The sequence below is a fragment of the Pongo abelii genome, chromosome 8 (genome assembly GCF_028885655.2).
Source record: "Pongo abelii isolate AG06213 chromosome 8, NHGRI_mPonAbe1-v2.0_pri, whole genome shotgun sequence".
In the NCBI taxonomy this organism is placed as follows: Eukaryota; Metazoa; Chordata; class Mammalia; order Primates; family Hominidae; genus Pongo; species Pongo abelii.
In genome coordinates, this window is record NC_071993.2 from 121,676,641 (window position 1) to 121,698,581 (window position 21,941).

A 21,941-nucleotide genomic window follows, 5' to 3' on the forward strand; every position below is an offset into this window, starting at 1 on the left:
AATGTTTTTTTCTTCTTCAGAAGGAGTCTCACTCTATTGCCCAGGCTGGAGTGCAGTGGCATGATCTTGGCTCACTGCAACCTCCACCTCCCAGGTTCAAGCGATTCTTCTGCCTCAGCCTCCTGAGTAGCTGGAATTACAGTTATGCACCATCAGGCCCAGCTAATCTTTTTGTATTTTTAGTAGAGATGGGGTTTCACCATGTTGCCCAGGCTGGTCTTGAACTCCTGACCTCAAGTGATCCGCCCACCTCAGCCTCCCAAAGTGTTGGAATTACAGGCATGAGCCACCGTGCCTGGCCACACACAATATTTTTTAAAGAGAAAGTGAAATCATTTGCCAATATTTAAACATCTGGAGATTTTACATAAAAATCCCTATTTCCAGCTGCTCTTGAAAACTGGAAGGCCTGGCAACTTGACCTGCATCCCTCCGTGGGACCTAGGATGAAGGACAAAGTAACTCTTCCCTTTAGGGAGGGCCATGCTCTGTAGTTTGCCCCACGCTCCACTCAGGTCACCTGCCTGATTCTCGGGGCATCCATATGTCTGACCCCAGTTCTAATAATCCTTAGCTCAGTGTGACTCACAAAACCCCCCTACTTACCTCTCCTTATGTCCATTGCTCTCCTTATGTCCATTGCTTACCTCTCCTTATGTCCATTGCTGTATGATGTGGCCAAAATGCTAAACTGAGCTGCTTGCATCTCCTCAGACAGGAGGCATACTTTACTGCTTCTGTTTTACCCACTTGAGTCCCCTTCTCTCAATCCTCTTTTTATCCACTATTGCATTCCTGTTCATCCTTCAAATCCCAGTCTTCCATGACCATCCAACAACATTCATCACTTTCTGTCCTGTAGTCCCATATTACTTTCATAGTTCCCCTTTGAGTACATTTCACATTGTATCATAATGACTTATCTATGTGTGTCTGTTTCTTGCTAGAAAGTGAGTGCTTCCAGGTCAAGAACTGCATTTTATTTGTTGCTATATCTAGGTAGCTTATCTCATTATTAGAGTCTAAAAAAAATTTCCCAAATAAGAATAACCATCTCCCCAACCCATACAGCTCATTCATTCATTTATTAGTTCATTCAACATTCAGTGAGTGCTTACTATGGCGCAGACACTGTGTAATGAATACAGGTTGAATCAAACACCATCCCCAACATTAAGAAACCTACAGAACTCCTCAAATACCAATCTTAAATGCCCCCTTTTCCATAAAGCCTTTTCTGATTCCCTTGGGACTATAGCTCTTCCTTCCTTAGAACCCCCATAGAAGATTGTTCACCCCCGTTCTATCACCTGGTGTCCCCTCCATTTTGCATTCTCCATCAGCATCCCTCTCAACACCTGCTAACCCATTCATCCACTAAAGGTAGGATCTTTTCAGTGTGTCGAGTTAGTCTCGAAGTGCCTCACAGATAAGAGACCTCAAGAAAATTGTAATGTGATCAGGCCACTACTAGAAGCTCTTTGCTATGGCTCATTGCTGTTTCTGAGTTTTAGGCTAGGATCTCTACACATGCCAGTAGTGGTAGCATTTTCCAGGTAAGCAGGGACAGAGGGGCATCCACTCCTTCTTTAGTGCTCAGCATAACTGGGCTCTCGTCCTGCAGACTCCAATCCCCATCAGTCCTAAAACTGCTCCTTGATGGCCATTCAGAAGGGGTCCCTCAAGTGGCATATGGCAGCAGTCCAGTGGACACCCACCTAGCTCATGTGTCACTATGAGATGGTCCATGGACCCAGGCACCCATAGCCCCTATCATTTTTCCAGGAAGGGAGTACTCAGCCTTCTCTCCCATTCCCCATCAGACACTCCAACGAGGAACAACCTTGCCATCTTTTCCTATCATCCACTTTTCTTTTCTTTTCTTTTTTTTTTTTTTGAGGCAGGGTCTCACTCTATCGCTCAGGCTGGAGTGCAATGGCATGCTCATGGCTCATTGCAGCCTCAACCTCCAGGCTCAGATGATCCTCCCACCACTGCAGCCTCTTAAGTAGCTGGGACTACAGGCAAACACCACCATGCATGGCTAATTTTTTTGGGGGGGGTGGGGGGAATTTTGTTTTTTGGAGAGACAGGGTCTCGCACTCCCGGGCTCAAGTGATCTGCGTGCTTTAGCCTCCCAAAGTGCTGGGATTATAGGTATAAGCCACCGTGCCTGACCCACTTTTCTTAATTCTTCTTAAACTTTTCCCTTTTCATGTTTTAAATAGAGAACAACAGAAATAAACAGAAGAAAAAATACAGACTACTAGAACATAGACAGAATGCAGTTGATTCTTGAACAACATGGGTTTCAACTGCACAGATCCCCTTGCACACAGATTTTCTTCTACCTCTGGCACCCCTGAGACAGCAAGACCAAACCCTCCTCTTCTTCCTTCTCCTCACCTGCTCAGCATAAACACAAGGAGGAGAAAGACCTTTATGATGATCTACTTCCACCAAATGAACAGGAAATATTGTACAGTGGTAGTAAATGGAACACTCCAAGCCTAAACAACATATTTTAATTCCTCAAAGATTAAAGAGGGAGTGGTAGCCTTTGTGAGCCAAGATAGCTGATGAACTCTTTTCCTTTTTTTCGTTTGTTTTCTGAGACAAGGTCTGGCTCTACTGCTCAGGCTGGAGTGCATGGCCATCTCAGCTCACTGCAACCTCTGCCTCCTGGGCTCAAGCCATCCTCCCACCTCAGCTTCCCGAGTAGCTGAGACTACAGGCATGCATCACCATGCCTGGCTAATTTTTGTGTTGTTAATGAACTTTTACCCAAAAATTCCAAACAGCTCTACGATTCCAGGTAAACATGCTCATCTAAGTCTTGGAGACATAGGAGTGATGCCTGCAGAATATGCACACCTGTGCCTTCATTCTGAATTAATGTTGCCTTCTCCAAGTCACGCTGAGCCCCAACTCACCCCCATGAAAAAGTAACTTGAACTTCCTGCCAACCTTTGCTCCCAGTATCATATACTGACAGCAGTTTCTTGGCCACTGGGATCTCACAGGTCTGCTTCATTATGAAACATGGCTTTGTTTCATCTGACTCAGGAGAGCCAGAGTGACAGTGATGTTCTTTACCTTCTTTTTGCCATCTGTGCATGGTGAGCAAGATGATATTTGCAAAAGGGAATGAAGAAGCTACTTCTATAAAAATTTTGACTTACCCACCTGTAGGGCTGGTCATTTTACCCACAGAAACCACAGATTACCTGCACAGTGTCAAAATGTGGTCCCTGAATCAAGAACATCAACATTATCCGGGAAGCGTTAGAAATGCAAAATCTCAGGCCTTTTCCCAGACCTACTGAATCAGAAACTCTGAGGGCAGGGCCCAGAAATCTGTGTTTTCACAAGCCTTCCAGATGATTCTGATCCCAGTTGAAATTTGAGAAGCACTGTCCTAGACAGTAATTTCCTTAGAAGTATTAAAAAAAAGCCAGGATCTTCATAGTTAAATGCAAGTATTCAAACAAGCCAGCCTGTTCCATTGCAACAGGGACACACAAACTCACCCCTGGTCCACCCCCAGGGGACACTGGACCATAATAACATTAATTATGTCAGTCTGAGCACAAATACAATGTTTCAGAGAAAAGAGGTCATGCATAACAAATTTTCGCTCTCTCCACTGTTAACAAAATTTGCCCTTGAATACACAGCTCCTGCCAGTTTGGGATAAACATACCTCTCGGTATGAGTCACCATCAGACAAACACACAATGAAATAGGAAGCTGGGCTGGTTTTTACTGTGGTGTGCCCGGATCAAACTCAACCACAATGGGAAGATATCCTGCACCACTCACTGATCACTGAACCTTCTGAAAAGTTCTCTGGCTCTTTAATGCTGGCTCAGGAAAACACTCAGCACTTTGACTTTGGCATAGGAGAAGACAACAATACCAGGATCCTCTTTCTTGACCCCTAGGGCTGTGAATACGATGGCAAAGAGGGCCTCCTCCTCAAAATGAATCAAATGCTAAGATATGCTTCTTGGTGGGGTGAGTCTCTTGCAGTACATCTTCTGCAGGAATTTGGAAAAGTCAATTTGTTGTTCTTTAAAAGAAACTCTCTGTGATGCAATACAAGTGGTTCATCCTTCCTGGTCATTTGGCCTGGCATGGGAAAGGCAAGAAGCAATACCACCTCCAAAGTCTGAGAGTAGCTAACAGTAGATGAGGCCCAACCTCCATTTCAGATGCCCACTGTCTACATATTCTTGACTCCATTCCTGTCATCAAAAATTGCCCTCAAGAGCCTTGAACACATTCAAGTCAATGTATTCCTTCTCTCATATTTATTTATATTGTAGAAATGACATCTTTTTCTCTCTGGATAAACATTTTTTAGACATCAATTAGTTGGTGTTAGAGGGCAGGAGATTTGCTATGATTTTTTTTTTTTTCTTTTAAACATGTGAAATCCTTTCCCCTAGCTTTGAAAATCCCATTATTCAGACAGTACTTCTGGAGTGAAGCAGAGCCACACTTCCTGGTCAGAGTAGCACTTTCATTTATAAAATAGTACGATCAATTCACACTTGGATTGCTTTCTCTCAAGCAGAATATGATGACAAAAACTGGAGCACCCCTCCACACAAAGATGGGAAATTCACAGTTGAGTAGTGTGAATAAGTCACTGATCAAGAACAATTTATTCTGAAACTTGTAGCCTCATAGTGTCTCCTTTAATCTATCACTTCCCTTTAGACCTTACTTAGGAAATGAACTTGTTGGTGGTATCCCCTTTAAAAGACTGGAGCTTTTGAAGTTAACACAAATCCAAGGGCAGGTAGGGGTGAGGCATTAAACTTCAACCCATGGCTAGGAGTGGCTAGCATATGTGAAAGAAGATGCCTGGATAGTGACTCAATAGTCATCGCACACATGAGGAATTATTACACCACAGTGAAAAACCTACAGTTCTTAGCCTTTCCTGAGGATGGAATAGAAGTGAGTATTGATTACACCAGGCAGCGTGCATGCATCTGAGTGGGTAGTGTCTGTGTGGGTGTGTGTTTTGGGAGGGCAGATAGCATTAGAGGCGGCAACACTTCACAGCTCCTAAGGTTGTTTTACAAGACTGCATATGAAGTCAAATACTTGAGAAAAAGAGCACTGTCCTAAGTTGCACAGGTAACAACTGTTGTTTATCTGATGTTTACTTAGGTGCACAGAATAATTCTAGAAGAATTCGCAGAAGGGATGGGCCTTTGAAGAGCTCTATAAGAAAGCCAAACTTGAGTTAGATCTTTGATAAATACATAAAAGGGGGATACAGTATGTCTCACAAGGCAGGTAGACACTATGACTGAGGTTAGAGCAGAAAATACCACTCCTGTGGTCATTCAAAAGGTAAAAGGGCTCAGGGTAGACATTAGCACTGGTTTTGGAGCCAGATAGGCAGAAAAATGGATAGAAAACTTAGCTTTTCTACATGCTAGCTAAGTGATCTCTGACCTCCTGTGAGTCTCCTTTCCCTCACCTATTAGGGGGAAGATACTACTTACCTTGATGGGTTCAAGATTAAAGACAATGTATATGAAGCTCTGCCATTTAGTATGTGTTCAATCACTGACAGATTTAATAACATTAACATGAAAATAAAATAAGATTGGCTTAGAAGAACATTTTTTTTAGAAGTAAGCAGGGAGGAAGTATTTTAAGGACTTGAGGAGAACCCCGCATGACAAGCAGGAAGCTTTGAACCTTGCCTTGTCATTTATTTGGGTTTTTGAGCTGGGAAATGATTCAGTGTCCTAAAAGGATTACTTTGGTGCCAGGGTGTAGGTCACATCTGAGACACAGTATATCACTGTTCTCAGGAGCTGCCAAGAACAAGGCTGCAGTGGTTTTTGGATGTGGCAGGAAGAAGCTACTATCAGACCATAAAGGGTGCTGGACCCAGCAGCTTGAGGCAGAAAGGTGTGGTGTTGGCTTCCCTGTTGATGCCTAACATCTGAATGCCTCCTGTTATTCCAAAGGGAAAGCAAGGCCTGTTTCTAATGTTATCTTCCTTAAGGTAGATTGTAGCAACTTTGCACAAATCAGCCAAGAAATCTCAGAGTCTGCCCAAGAGGTATGAATTGAACTACTCACTTCTAGTCACTCCCCAGTCCTTTATCCCCAACGCTGGCTTAAGGTCTATAAAACTGAGCTCATCTCCTTCCTCCCACCGACCTCCTCCCTTCCTCTTCACCACTAGCAACTCTCTCCCATCCCACATCTGATTCCACTCTGCTCCTCTTCAGTCCTCCTTCTCAACCCTAGCCACATCTAACACTGATGCCTGCGTGTAATGGGTTGGACTGCATCACCCTCCAAACTCATCTATTGAAGTCCGAACCGGGTATCTCAGAATGTGGCCCTATTTGGAGATAGGGTCTTTACAGTGGTGATCAAGTTAAAATGAGATCATTAGGGTGGGCCTTAATCCATTGGGACTGGTGTCCTTTTAAAAAGGGGAAACATGGAGTCGGATAGGCACACAGGGAGAATGCCCTGTGAACATGAAGGCAGTTGCTTCTATAAGCCAAGGAACACCAAAGAGATTCCCAGCAAACCTCCAGAAGCCAGGGGAGAAGCATAGGACAGATTCTCCTGACAGCCCCCAGAAGGAACCAACTCAGCCAACATCTTGACCTCAGGCTTCTAGCTGCCAGAACTATGAGACAATACATTTCTGTGGTTTAAGCCGCTCAGTCTGTGGTACTTTGTTACAGTGCCACTAGCAAACTGATACCTGAGCTACTTGGACTCAAAACTTTAAGATCATTTGTTCTGAATCCTTCTCATTACAATCACCCAACCTGTTGTCAGGCCCCATCAATTTTAATGTGGTGGCTTCTCTCAAATCTACCATTCTCTTTTCATTTCAATTTATTATATGTCCACATATCCCCAATCTTTAAAGCCTCAGTTTAAGAGCAGCCTGCTTTAGGGAGCCTTTCCTGATCGGCATACTTGGAAGCTAAGTCTCCCACCTTTGACCTGCTAGAGCACTGTACCAATGCCTCTTTAAACATCTACATAATATTAGTTATTTGTGAGTTTATTTACTTCCTCGATAGGTGGTAAAGCAAAGGGCAGCTGTTGTATCTTCTAAACCCTTGAGAGCTTCCTGAGTACCCAGCACTTTGCCTAACACAGAAAGGGCAAGCAGGAGATGATAACGGAATAGGGGTTTCTTGACCAGAATGGGGCTTACAGAATCCTAAAGGAAAAGAAAGAACTAAGCTAGAACATCTCTGTAGATATATCTACTTTGATGAAGAGGATTCTTCCATTTTCAGCAACTGAAATGAGCTGGGAAATAAGGCCCATAAATAAGGAGGAACGCCTTTATTAGTCCTTCCGTAGCTTTATTATTTGAAGCATCTGTTTCTGCCAAAAGCTAAATGGCATCAAGGAGGAGCTGTGGTGGTCTGATTGACTTTCCATACAAATTGTCCACATCTTAGCCCGGGCACGGTGGCTCATGCCTGTAATCCCAGCACTTTGGGAGTCCGAGGCGGATGGATCACCTGATGTCAGCAGTTCGAGACCAGCCTGGCCAACATGGGGAAATCCCATCTCTAATAAAAATACAAAATTAGCTGGGCGTGGTGGTGCATGCCTGTAATCCCAGCTACTCAGGAGGCTGAGGCAGGAGAATTGCTTGAACCTGGGAGGCAGAGGTTGCAGTGAGCTGAGACAGGGCCATTGCATGCCAGCCTGGGCAACAAGAGTGAAACTCTGTTTCAAAAAAAAAAAAAGACAAATTGTTCACATCTGTCACCCTCTGTGCTCAAGGGAATCCATTGATCTAAACCTTAAAGAGAACTGTGACCAAGATGTCTTAGCACCCCACTGCTCTCTACAGCTGTAGTTCTCAAACTGGAGCAATCCTGCTCCCCAAAGGGCATTTGCTAATGTCTGGAGACATATTTGATTGTCATGAGTAAGAAGTCAGTGCTGCTGGTATGTAGTGGTCAGGATTGCTGCTAAACATCATACAATGCACAAGACAGAATCACAAAGAATTATCTCTCAAAATATCAGTGATGCTGAGGTTGAAAAACCTTGCTCTAGAAAAAGTACTTGCCTTGTGGGTATGTGTATGTGTGCGTCCCTACACACATGAATGTCAGGTGGAAGGTGAACATCCTTCCACTTAGACACTGGAATGAGTTTCACTGGGTCCCGCTCTATCCCAAAAGCAAGTTGGGCCATCCAACAATGTCAGAAAACTTCCAGGAAACAAAACAAAACAAACAAAAAATGATGTGCCTAAATGTAAAATTCTATTTACCTTGAAGTTTGTCTTGTGACTAAATTCTTAGTCTTTTCACATGGTTCCCAAACCATAAGAATTCTTCATTATTTAAAATGAGTGTTTATAGAGCTTAATCTCTAATATTTGCTTATTTTTATTTTCTGTAACAAAAATAAATAATAAATCCCTTTTGTATTCTTAAAACTTGCACTATAACACCCATTAGCTAGACATTACAGCTTTTTAAATGATACTCATTTAAAAAATGAGTATAGTGGGCCTCTGGAGTATAGGTTGACGAGCGTGTATTTAGGAAGGCAGTTATTGACAGATAAACCCACAGAAATCTCCTGTGCTTCTTTGTTACAGGATACAGCAAGGGTAAGGTACCCTTGAAGACATAAGAGAAATAACCATTTCATCAAGATTACGGAATCAATAAGTGTCTGCAGCTGGAAGCGAATGGGTGCCTGGTCAGGAGAACAAAAGATAATGAGGTCAAAGAATGTCAGCAAATGCCACTCCACACTAGTGGAGGCAATCAGCCAGTGTGCTTTCTCTCCTGCCCATGTCAGCCCCAAACCAGATATTTTATCCTAGAGAGAAAACTATGATTCAAGCCAGTGTAAGCTCTAAGTGGCAAGCACAACAGGGAGTCTATGCCACTCCTCCTTGGGCCGGCCATGTTCCTCGAGATGGACATTGCCAGGACCTGAGCCTCCTTGAATTGATTCCTGACAGCTCCACAGGGAAGGAAGGAGCTGGGCTTTTCTGGGAACAAGAAGAAATGGAGAGGATTGGAGAAGTTTCTGAATCAAGAAGGCACAGGTTCCTGTTCCTGCTCTGACAACGGGCCAACCTGTTTTGGTTGTTTGAAGATCTACAGTGGAGGAGACACTAAGCTATGCACTGGAAAGTTAAAGATGGAGACACAGTGCCACTTCTGAAAGGCTCACCATCTTGTGACAGAGATAGCAGCTGTCATCACACTGGGAATTGTGGTCTCTCATCCACTACGTGGTGTGATGAGACACAGAGAATGAGTACTTTGTCCACGATCTGCTGTGTGACCTTGAGCAACTTACTTACCCTTTCTGATCCCCAGTTTTCTCATCTCTAGGATGAATGCCTGGACTAAACGATCCCGATCCCCAGTGCCCTTCTCACTTTAAGGACTATGATGAAGTTCCCTTTTTCCTATGGAAACCCTTGTGTAGCTACCAAAAACAAACAAACAAAAATGAAACGAAACGAAACAAACCTGCCTTTCTCTGTTGATGGCTGAGGTCAGTGCAATCAGAAAGCAGTGGTGTGGACTGGCACAGACCTCAAAATAAAACGGAACAGCCTTTAATCAGTGTCTAAGGGTTAAGATAATACTAGTATGTGACCTCTCAGTGGCCTGTCCAAAGTGTTCCAGTTAGAAGGTGGCCACCGACTTGTAGAGCAATGTGAACCCAGGCAATCTAAGCTTTGGAAAGTCTACAATGACTTAAAAAAGAGCTGCTATGTGAGGACTACTGATCTTTAATATATACCATATATAGCAAGGCCAGGTCTTCCAAGAGTCCCGCAGGAATGGAATGAAGAAATGGCTTTGTAATTCCCTTTCCCATCACTCATAAATTACTCATATCAGGGAAACAAACTCATATCCATTAGCAACAGAGATGAGCGCCATGTCATAGTTGGGTGGGAGCTACAAATGAAGAGATCTGAACTGCAGTAAATGTCAACATCTGTGTTTGGTACTGACGGTTCCTGGAAGCACCCCCAAAAGAGTGGAAATATTATTAGAAGCACCTTTATTCACACCGAATAATTTCACTCAATTACCATTTACCCACTGAAAAACCAAAGCTACAGCATGTGATTACTAAAGATCTATAGGTGCAGAGTGAATAGAGCAGAATCATGGTTCTCTTTTGTCCTCAGGTGCAGCCTTTACACTGTTAAGCTCTCAGCATCCTGTATGTGAATCCATTCATTACTATAATAGAACCAAACTGAGTTTCAAGCAGCAAGGATCATCTTGAGTTCAGCATTTTCATCTTAAATCTATTCCCTGTAGTAGCTTTAAGATAAAGTAAACACAGATAAGTCATTGAAATGGTTCAAGAACGCCCTGAAAGAGTAGATGTCTGTGTTTGGGGAGGAAAGAATGTCCCCACGGTAAGAAAATGTGACAATAAATCTAAGTGTACTGGACAGCAAAATTAAAGAGTGGTTATTTACATTATAAAATCATTTGGTGAAGGTCCCTAAGACTTGTAATAAAAGAGAAAAAAATAAGTTACAGAAAAACGATCATAGAATGATTCAATTTCTATATTCATATGTGTCTGTCTCTCTCTAATTCCGGTCTAGAAGGGTCTAACAAGATACACAGTAACTGTTAACAATTTTATCTCTAGAGAGGAGAGGGGAATTGAAGCTGACAAGGCAGAAGTGAGGGGCTTTCACATTCCCTCCCTATTCTCCTGCAACATTTTACTTTCTTAAGACAAGGTGTATTTATATATTACTTGAATCACTCAAAACAAGCACTGTGGTGTTCTTTCACATTTCCCGGAGAAACAAATCATTTCAACTATCATTCAATTCTGAAAGGTGTACCTTCCATTTCAGGACCACGCCTAGTGCATAAATAATGTACACCTGTTCAGGCCACACCTGTCCTCTCCCTTTTAACACTCTCCTTGTGATATGATGTGGTTTCCTTCGCCATGTGCAGCATCCTTTAAGAAGGTGTTTGGAGGAGTGATTAGGGATAATAATGAAATGACAGGTTATACACGCAGAACACCTGAAGCCTTTAAAACAACCCAGCTTCTCCTTTCAGCCGGATCTAGCGAGGCCTGGGCATGTCCCAGCACCACACAGCCCAGCCCTGGCAGGAAGGGCCCTTTCATGACATATCTTAATTAACTTATTGATTGGTGGGGCGCGATGGTAAGAGAGGAAGAGAATGATGGCTGGGATGGGGGGCAAGACGGCAAGTCTCAAACACAACAAAAAATTCAAAATGCAATAGCAATCAAAAGAGACACACACCCCAGAGCTCAGCTGTGCTCCAGAAACAGGATGTGCTCCCGATGCGGTGGTGAAATTAAAGATTCTGAACGAAGTCTGGGTTCGATGGAAACCCAGACTTCACAATACTGAGCTTCTCACACCGAGAACATGTCTGCCCGGCTTTCGATTGATCAGTCCCCGTTAGGTGGCCGAGCCCTGCGGTGCCATTCCAACTTCTGCAACCATGCACAGTGATCGATATTTATAATTACCTTTTTCCTTCACCATGGCAACCGGGTCCTCCGACGAGCAGGACTGAAGAAGGAACGAGGAATAAACTCTGGGAGTGGAAGCGCGCCTCGGCAGACAGATCCGCGGGCGCTGGGGCAGCCAGGAGAAGCCCCGGCATCCGCTTGTGAGGTCCGGGGCTGTGGTCTCGAGTCCCGCCCCGCCTCGGCGGGCCCCGCTCCCACGCCCGCCCCGCGATCGCCCCCGCGCTCTTCTCCGCCCGCCTGCCGAGCTGCAGCCGCGCCCTGCTCGCGGACTCTGCCCTGCGGCTGAAACCACTCGCTACAGCTGCTGCTGTAACAAATGCAAAATTCCACTGTCCTAATCTCTGGTCACTGACACCACCTTGTATTCCTTGCACCGAGGACGGGCTATGAAAGGCTCCCGAACGCTGGTCCCCTCCCACAGTCTGATAAATGATTGCCAGGAGGAGGAGGACCGAGCACCAGCTAGAGACGGTTCCAATAAGTAAAACTAGTCAATGGTTAGCTTATTGGCTCCCTGTTACAGTCGCTTTCAATTTTTACTACGGCTTCTTTCAGGCAAACTGGATAAATAAAATTGGCCTTAATGTAAAACAAAAACAGAATAATGATGCTAACGGCAATTTCAAGTTCACTTTCTTATGAAAAATGAATAATGACATTTGGTTTGCACGGCTGCTCCCCGCTATAATTCACCTGAATGGGGCTGGGGGAAGGTAGAGACTGAGAGACAGCCGGAGAAGAGGATCTTTCAGGATTCTATTCTTTATCCAGGATCCAATTCAGGATCAAAGTTAAAATCTGAGTTATCCATTTAGGGGGGATTTTGACTTCCCCCTTCTCCCTCTGTTTCATCGGAGTTTTTAGACAAGCCCCTTGGATGTGCATACGCCAGGGAGGAACTCCAGTCACAAACAAGGGACAAACAGCCTCATCTAGTACGGTCCACCGCCAGGATCAGCCTAAGCCTGACCCCACAGCAGCAACTCCTCAGGAGGCTTTTGATTTCTGACCCACAGGGTCACGGGCTGTTCTGTGACCTGTCCTGCTGTCCTGTGAGCTGAGGACTTCCGGTTCACAAAGCCAACGCCCACCTGACTCGAGCCTCTGTCTCCCAAATCCAGCTCACCGGGTCCCAACCGCATGCCATATACATCCACCATGTGTGAGAAATGGGATGAGCAAGAGACAAAAAGACAGACATCACACGGCAGGGACAGCAGCAGATGGCCAACACATCTTTCAGAACCAGAATGCACAGCCAGTATTAGACGGTATTTACTGCAAATATTGTAACATGTTGAGTCTAAGAGAGCCAGGGGAACCGAAAGGAATGAAGTCAATCAACCTGCCTCCTCTTTGACTCAGAGGGTGTGTATGGCTGAAATGAACTACATTTGGTGGGTCTGAGTACAAGGGGGGAAAATGCCCATTTCTTCACATTCATCTTGGGCAGGTCTTCATTGCTGATTTTCTGATGTGTAACAGTAGCACATCTCAGGCAGCTGTGACATTCCTACATCTGTGACTCAGGGCTTTACTATTAATAGCTTGGGTGTCTCAGGCTGTAAGTAAGAGCTAAGTCCCCTCCAGCCCCTGGGTTGTCTTTTCTATGACAACATACTTCGCCCACACCACTCCCCACACCCATGGCAGCCCCATAAGGTCATGTTTTTCCTAAGTCAGCAGCCAGCTGGAGTGTAAGCACTGAAGAGTGTTTAAGCAGCTTCTCTAACCTCCATTCATAAATATGAGCCAAGCATGAGAGTGACTCGACCTCCAGCCCAGAGGGATGGCAGAGTTCAAGAGCATCCAGGAAACAAGCCCTTCACGTTCCCCAATTTTCATGGCTAAAACTGCACTTGTCTACTTTCCCACTCCTAATCACCCTCAGAGCCTTTAAGGAGATGCTGACAAGCAAAATTAACTGCAGAGAACTGGAATTAGGCTGTGCTGTGAGCCTAGCAGGTGAATCTATTTTATTATATTTTTGCTGCTTAAGTACATTGGCATCTCACTTAAGCACTTGTCTCCAAAGCTCTCATGTTATTCAGCCCAAAGCTAAGGAAGCAGCTTTCTTTCTCTTTCCTTCCCCCACACCAGCTCCCACTCCTCCTCACCCCTTCCTTGCTACTATAATGTGACAGTAAAACACCATTGGAGCAAACCCGATCATATGTAAGTGTTCCAGATATTGTAAATGCCATTAGCTCAATTTTTCTTTTACTTGGGATGGCAGTTTAAAACTCTGAGATTTAAGTTTACTAACCAAATTGGTCTCTTATTACAGTTCTGAACCTACCTGTATACTTTGGTGGATAAATCGCACAGAAACAGAATTTGGAAAGGCTCTCTGGCAGCTTTGGAGACTAAGCTGGCAGAGTAACAGCTGGTGCCTATTCATTTTCAGAGAAGCCTTTTCTAAAGGAAAATACTACATAGTGGTTCAGAGAGATTCTCCCCCCGCCTGTGTTTTCCATGGAAAGAATTTTCCTGTGCCACGGTCAAAGTGAATGAGTCACCAGCATTTAGTTGCTAAGTAATAGTCACACGGCAAAAGTCCCCCCACCAATCAGACGCTGCTACTTTGGGATAAAAGTATCCACTCTGCACTTTTAAGATAACCAAAGAGTATATTACTAAAGTTATTTTTGGAATGTGGGAGAGTAAAACAAATTGTTTTTGCCTCTTTGCCTCAGGGCAGAATTGCTAAAGAGCTTTAAGAACAGAAGCAAAGCATAGACATTTTCTACTTTACAGCTAAAGCTGCAAGAAGTGCAGCAAACTAAATCAAGAATAAAAATGAAATTTATAGTTCATAAGAAAGAACTTTTTATTCTTGTATCTTGAGATGATTTCCAAAGAACTTATCTCAATCTCATTCCACTCAGATGACGTAGTCTTCATAATATGGACACCAACCCACGGTTTTATTTGTTGTTTTTTGCCCCATCAGACTGACCCATTGCCTCCTTCTCATTCACTTACAACATAAAGCAAGGGTTGTCCACAAGTGACCAAAGGACAGAAACCATTTTGTTGGAGAGAAAAGCTTGTTAGCATACAGCCACTCTTGGCAAAAATTCAAGCGTACATCATTTCAGTAGCGATGCCAATTAGGAGGGAAATGTTACAACTAGAAACAAGCAACCCGGCAGAGTCCACTTCCTCATTGCTTATTCTCCTCTACAGAGCCATGGGTCACTTACTGTACGTGCACCTGTAGTGCAGGAATTTCAGGATCCTTCCATGGGGCTGGAACATCAGGTGTCCAGTTGCTTCCACCCAATACCACTGGACTCATTTTTTTGTTGTTGTTTTGAGATGGAGTCTCACTCTGTCACCCAGGCTGGAGTGCAGTGGCACAATCTCAGCTCACTGCAACCTCTGCCTCCTGGGTTTCAAGCGATTCTCCTGCTTCAGCCTCCCGAGTAGTTGAGATTGCAGGTGCGCCACCACGCCTGGCTAATTTTTGTATTTTTAGTAGAGACAGGGTTTCGCCGTGTTGGCCAGGCTGGTTTCAAACTCCTGACCTCAGGTGATCCACCTGCCTTGGCCTCTCAAAATGCTGGGATTACAGGTGTGAGCCACTGCACCTGGCCCCCACTGGACTCTTTAGCAAAAAGCATATCCAGAATCCTTTCTAGCAGAATTCAGCTGAAAGAAACCTGGAGAATGAGTTCCTATTTGCTTTCTACTTAGTGTTGGCATCAATCAGTCTCATTTCAGAGATTTATGGGACACCTGCTGCGTGCCAGGTACTGGGCTGGGTGTACAAAAGCAAGAAGAGAGAAACCACTGCCTAGGAGGTGCTCACCATCTAGCGGAGGAGATACACACGCACAAATATTCTCAATGAAATGAGGAAGGTATTAAGACAGGAGTAGGCACGGGGTGCAGGGCAGTGCTGAGTCCAACCCGGGGAGTCAGGAGGGGCTTCCAGGAAGAGTAAGGAGGTAGGTAATGACTGGTCAAATGCAGAAAGAGGGAAAGTCATTCCAAGTGGAGGTAATAGGGCAAGAAGGCATCCAGTAGTTCACTATTGGTGGGGAGCAGGGAGAGGCTCAAGATGAGGCTGGGTGACAGGTGACAGAGGGCCCTCAATGCCACCTAAAGAATGGACCTTAGAAATGTTGTGGTTAAAGTCTCAAACCTAAACTACCTATTTCTTTCTAAATGGAGTTCAAAGGCTCTGGCTGCATTTCAAGGTACAGCATGATCTGTTTCCAACCATATTGCCTCCTTCCTCCATTTGGATTGTGTTGGTGTGTGCATTTCTGGTGTTTAGCAGACAGCTTGACATGGAATGGATGCATAGGAAGTGTCTATTCATTTATTTAAACATCTCCCAGGTCAACAGAATAAAAAGCCATACATGTCTCACACACAGTATTTTAAGAAGTACAAGGCGTCTGGGATTGGCTTATCCCTCCTATTGTAATGGCTTCAAGTTCACAACTAGGTTGTAAGCTCTCTGAAGGCAAGGAGGGTTTCATTCACACTAGGCTGATAAGAGTGTGGTTTGCAAGGCTCGGCACAGTGGTGCATACATGTAATCCCAGCACTTTGGGAGGCTGAGGCAGGTGGATCACTTGAGGTCACGAGTTTGAGACCAGCCTGGCCAACACGGTGAAACCCCATCTCTTCCAAAAATACAAAAACTAGCCAGACGTGGTGGCGTGCACCTGTAATCTCAAATACTTGGGAGGCTGAGGCAGGAGAATCGCTTGAACCCAGGAGGCAGAGGTTGCAGTGAGCCAAAATTGCACCACTGCACTCCAGCCTGGGTGACAGAGTGAGACTCTGTCTCTTTAAAAAAAAAAAGAATGTGGCGGTTTGCAGATCACCAGGGATAGAAATGCAAGGGGTGCTTCAAATGCAGACACCTGGTCCCCACCTCAGGTTTGACTGATAACTCAGATTCTCTGGGAAGGAGGCCTGAGTGGCAGTCAGCTTCTCCAGTGACTAAGGACCCCTTGCTAATAAGCTGGCTTGCAAAGCACGAGGATAGACTGAGATTTACAAACAGCTATATACTGTGCCACCAGATCTGAAAAACAATCCTTACACTCTCTGTTGGCCAAAGTAACAATCAGCAGGTCAATCACTGCAATCTTAATGAGAATTTATTAGAAGTGGTGATTGCAAAGTTTCCTACAGTCCAGGACAAATTCCTAAATATCTGATCCCTCTTGATCCTACTCACTCTCATGTCCTCAATGGACAATTCTCAGGATTTTTTCCATATGAATCTCATAGAATCAATGCCCAGCAAAGTTCTTTTCCTTGAGCTCTTAAAGTAGAACTATTTTATGGTTGTATCCAAACTTCTCCATGGTCTTTTTCAAAAGCCAGTTCTGAGTTTGGACCCAAGCAATAGGTTGCACCTCAAGAAAAATCGTGAAAATTACTACGGTATATTTAAAGCTCCCTATAAACAAATCAGTAAGGATATAAATGACAGAGTGAACAAAAAATAAATCATTTTCCTACAAGAGCAGCAAAAGCTATTACTAGAATTCTAAGGATCTTGGGATAGTAAAGAGTTTCAGAGATTTTAGCCTAACTTCAGACTCATGAGTACACAAGTACAAAAATAGTTCTCTGAATTATTTGGGAAAAGGCCATTTTTAAAAACAGTTTACTACCAGCTTTCTCTTTTATTGTAATATTTTCTAGATAGAAATCCAGTTATTAGGATATAAAAATGGTTGCTTTCTATCAGGTAGAATTGCAATGCCTTCCCTGACAACACTCCCCTCTTTCTGGTACTTATCACCACCAAGTGCTCTGAAGTTGACTATGTTGTAATGAAGGATGGACATATCTATTTTTGCAAAAGATTGTGGGCTCTCTGAGGGAAAGGGTCACATGTTATTGTATCTGTACTGTATTCACATAGTAATACACAAAGGTACAAAGTAGAAATGCAATATTTGATGAATAAATAAATATCCCTTTTCATAACCAAATAGACTGATTTCAAAATCTAACTCAAATAAATTAAGAGCAAATTCAGTCTCTTAGATAAAAATAAATTTAGTGATTGCTTCAATGTATTTGCCAAGATACAAACCAATAATTACTTTGGAGAGAAAGTAGGCCAAAGAGGAACTTCATCAGGCAGTCATTTTACAAAGTCCCCTTTATAACCTACCCTCACAGCTACTTTGGTCACCATTAGAGCCCAATATGTGTCAGCCACCATTCTAGTCTCTACATGTATCACCTCATCTTGTCCTCATAACAACTGGATGAAGTGCATATTATTATACTTTATATGTGAGAAAAGAGGTTGGTAAGAGGCCAAAGCCATGGGCCCTCTCTTTGGGTTACTGGGCCTTCCCTTCTGCAGAGGTTGTTAAAGAGCCTCTCGTCCCATGCCCTGCCTACACACACACACACACACACACACACACATTTCTGAAGGCAAGATGCACTCAATGTACATCAACAGGCATTTCTAAAAGGCCTGGCCTGATAGCAATGATGCTGCCCTTTGCCTTGCCTGTGTAAAGCAATCCTTTTTCCAGATACCTTATCCTTTATCGGTTCTTGGACTTCATATGGAAGGACCTGTCAGGTGAATAGCATCATAACCTTGACCTGTGGCACTCACCATTGGCTGCACAGGGGAAGATGATGTAACCAGACCCACATAGCAAGACTTCAAAAGTGCAGTGTAATCATCCACCCTGTCTAATCATTCTTAAGGAATGGCATTTCTGTGGTTTATGTAGACAGCAAGTTAAAATTAAAAAAAATTTTTTTGCAAGGTTTACAAAGCCTACATTTGTTCGCCTACCTCATCTGGCCTCATAATAAATTCTCCTAATTATGCCCTGGAACAGTCCCAGAAAATAACCTCTCTCTCATACTCTTGGATTTGTCAGTCATCATCGGGGGAACTAGCCAAGTAAAACATGCAACACACACAACCATTACTGCATTTGCTACCACAGGAATGGCAGCTTTGTCATCTAACACGTCTCAGCAAGTTTCTCTAGTTCTTAGTACAGAGAAGAGACCACACAACCCATACCCTGGTTTGTGGAAATCTATAACTTGTATTCATAAATAGGCATTAATTAAGATAAAAGCAGAAGTCCTAAAGCAGATGTGTCCATGGTTACACAGTTACTTAGAAATGGGTCAAAACCCCTCAGATCCTGCCGCCTACCCAGTGGTTATTCTATCATGCCACACCGGCCACACAGGCAGCCTGATTAAACACAGGCTGGGTTTGAATTCTAGCTCCACCACATGCTGAGTGACCCTGGGCACATTGTTTTCTCTCTCTGGGTTTCAGCAGTCTCAGCTGTGAATGGTATGAGACGTTCCACTTGTGAGGTTGTGGTGAGGACAGGGGCAGCTTCATGGCTTGTAACCTGCAGCGTTGCATAGAGTCCTATGCTCAGAAGATGTCTCTGTTTGGTTTAATGCTTTGCTATTGCTATACTGACATTTGTAATAATTTAGTCTTTGAACTTGTGTTTTGTAAGTGAAGTCTGATGGGACAGTGGAGCACTCATGTGAACAGATGAGATGCGTGCAGTTTGTGTGTTTGCTATTCCTGCTGCCCATGCACACAGAGTGTTTGCAACACCCCATGAGCACAGGATTCCAGTGCAGTCAAGAAGTGTAGGAATTCAGGGAGACTCAAAGTGAGGACAAGGTGTGTTATATCCATAACTGAGTCACATTCCATTCAAACCAGGATGCTTGCTTTGAGTGCACAGAGAAGGCAATGATGTTCTAGGAAATACAAACAACCAAGGAATCTTATTATATTCCTTCCTATCCATGTTAGTTCCCTGTATTAGCCAACCACTCACACCAAAAATGATGACATATAAGGAAAGGGAAAGACAGGGCAACTAGCGCTGTCTTCCTTTTAGCCCTTCCTTATTCATCAATAAGTCAAAGGTAGAGAACATTGGTAAAATGTGCACGTATCAAGAAGTGAAATAAAAACAGTTGAGGGGCAGGCATGGTGGCTCACGCCTATAATCCCAGCACTTTGGGAGGCTGAGGCAGGAGGATCATCTGAGGCCGGGAGTTCGAGACCAGCCTGGCCAACATGGCGAAACCTTGTTTCTACTAAAAATACAAAAATTAGCCGGGCATGGTGACAGGTACCTGTAGTCCCAGCTACTTGGAAACTGGGGCAGGCGAATTGCTTGAACCCAGGAGGTGGAGGCTGCAGTGAGTCGAGATCGCACCACTGCACTCCAGCCTGGATGACAGAGCAAGACACCATCTCAAAACAAACGAACAGCAACAACAACAACAACAAAAAGTTGAGTCTCAGATTTGTGTATTATTTCTACTGTTCTAAAAAGAATAAAGTACATAACATCTATGACCTGTGCATACAAATTGTGTAATTTCAGTGATTCCATTGAGTTAAATGTTGTTATATTTGCACTTAAAATTAGCATTGCACAATAAAGGTAAAATTCACATTAATAATTTAAAAATTTAATTTTACTTTATTTAGGATGACATTAAATAGAAAATAAAAACTACTGAGTTGAGAGAATCTGGGGAATAAAGAAAAAAGCTTTATATTTTAGTACCACTAATGGCACTTTCTCCTGCATTTTAAACAAGGGGTCCCACCTTTTCCTTTTGCACTGGGCCTGAAAATTATGTATCCTGTGCTGAGTGAGAATAACAGGTGTTCTATCCCAAAAGAAAGTACCTAGCGCTAAGAAGGAATGCAGTTCAGGGAAAAAATTATGTATCCTGTGCTGGGTGAGAATAACAGGTGTTCTATCCCAAAAGAAAGTACCTAGCACTAAGAAGGAATGCAGTTAAGGGTAATAACTATTGTTATTTCATTTCTCACTGCCTCATCAATTCACAATAAAACAGGATAAGCTTGAAAACTGTAAAATTCAAGTTTTCAAAAGCATTTGAATGTATAACGAGCCTTTTAATAATATCGAAGCTGGGGGATTTAACCTGTAACATCTTAAAGAATTTAGACCCCCTCCTGATATTTTGTCATATGACCTGTGCCGCCAAATGAGAAAGTCACTGTGAAGCCAATCATAAAAAAAAAAAAAAAAAAAAAAAGAGTGGACTTTGATGTTAGAAAATCTTCCCAGGAAGACGTGGTTGTTATCTTCAGCCTATTCATTCATGCAACACATATTTATCAAGGGTTTACTAAGTGTCAGGAACTGTTCTAGGTGTTGGGATATCACAGCAAAGAAAACAGACAAAAATCCTTGCCATGAAGGAGCTATGTCCTAGTTGGGAAGATTGAAGTTGACATAATAAAATACACGAGTAATGTATACATATATGTAAATACGTATGATTATATATTAGAAAGCGGTAAGTACTATGGAGAAAAGCAAGGCCGGGGGCAGAGACTGTTAGGGGAAGAAGCTGTGGTTTTAAGTAGAGTAACAGAGGAAGGTCTCTTTGAGGACGTGCTATGTGAGTAAGTAACTGAAGAAGGGAAGAGAATAAGCCATGTAGATTCTGAGGAAAAACCACCCCAGACAGAGTGACCAATAAGTGCAAACGTCCTGAGGCGAGAGCCCACCTGGTATGTTCAAGGCAGTGGGGAGGCTGGTGAGATCAAGAGCAGACAGCAGGAGGCATGAAGTTAGTGAGGTGGAGGAGTTAGGGCCTGCAGGTCATTGTAAAGGGCCTTGGCTTTTCCCCTAAGTTGTTTTGTTTTGTTTTGAGACAGGGTATTGCTCTGTCACCCAGGCCAGAGTGCAGCGGCATGATCATAGCTCACTGCAGCCTCAACCTCCAAGGCTCAAGTGGCCCTCCCACCTCAGCCTCCCAAGTAGCTGGGACTACAGGTGTGCACCACCATACCTGGCTGATTTTTAATTTTTAATTTTTTTTTGTAGAGACAGGGTCTTGCTATTGTGTAGGCTGGTCTCGAACTCCTGGCCTCAAGTGATCCTCCAGCCTTGGCTTCCAAAAGTGGTGGGATTACAGACGTGAGCCCACTGCACCAAGTGCCACTGCAGGATTTGAGCAGAGAAAGCAGCACGATCTGATTGTCAGCTCCACAGGATCCTCTGCTGCTCTATGGAAACTAGAATTTAGGAGAGTGAGCACAGATGCAGAGTGCTGAATTACTGCATGAAATAAAAAAGAGCTCAAGGATGAGATGATGACACAACAGGATTAGATGAAAAAGGTTAGAGAAATTAAGAAATAAAAACCAAGGACAAAGATAATTTCAATAGTAAGAATGGAAATATCAAAAACAAAACAAACACTGATAAAATATCTAATTCCTAGCATAGAGAAAACTTTGAAATGATTTCAATGAATGCAGAAGAAAGAGCCTCAAACAATGAGAGAAAACAATAGATGTGCAAGATGAAGAAAGATTTTTTTAAATGTAC

General features: G+C 43.5%; 1 protein-coding gene across 5 annotated transcripts in view; it reads right to left on the reverse strand.

Annotated features, from left to right (window-relative positions):
- The window catches only part of ABLIM1 (actin binding LIM protein 1), a 341,667-nt gene that overhangs the window by 194,416 nt on the left and 125,310 nt on the right, over nucleotides 1–21,941 (reverse strand). Inside the window, 1 exon segment of one of the 5 annotated variants that reach the window (NM_001133801.2) lies at nucleotides 11,557–11,729. The exons of 3 other annotated variants lie outside the window; for them this stretch is intronic. In NM_001133801.2, coding sequence (NP_001127273.1) covers nucleotides 11,557–11,572 — 16 coding nt within the window. In that variant the 5' untranslated portion in view covers nucleotides 11,573–11,729. 5 annotated transcript variants of the gene reach the window in all.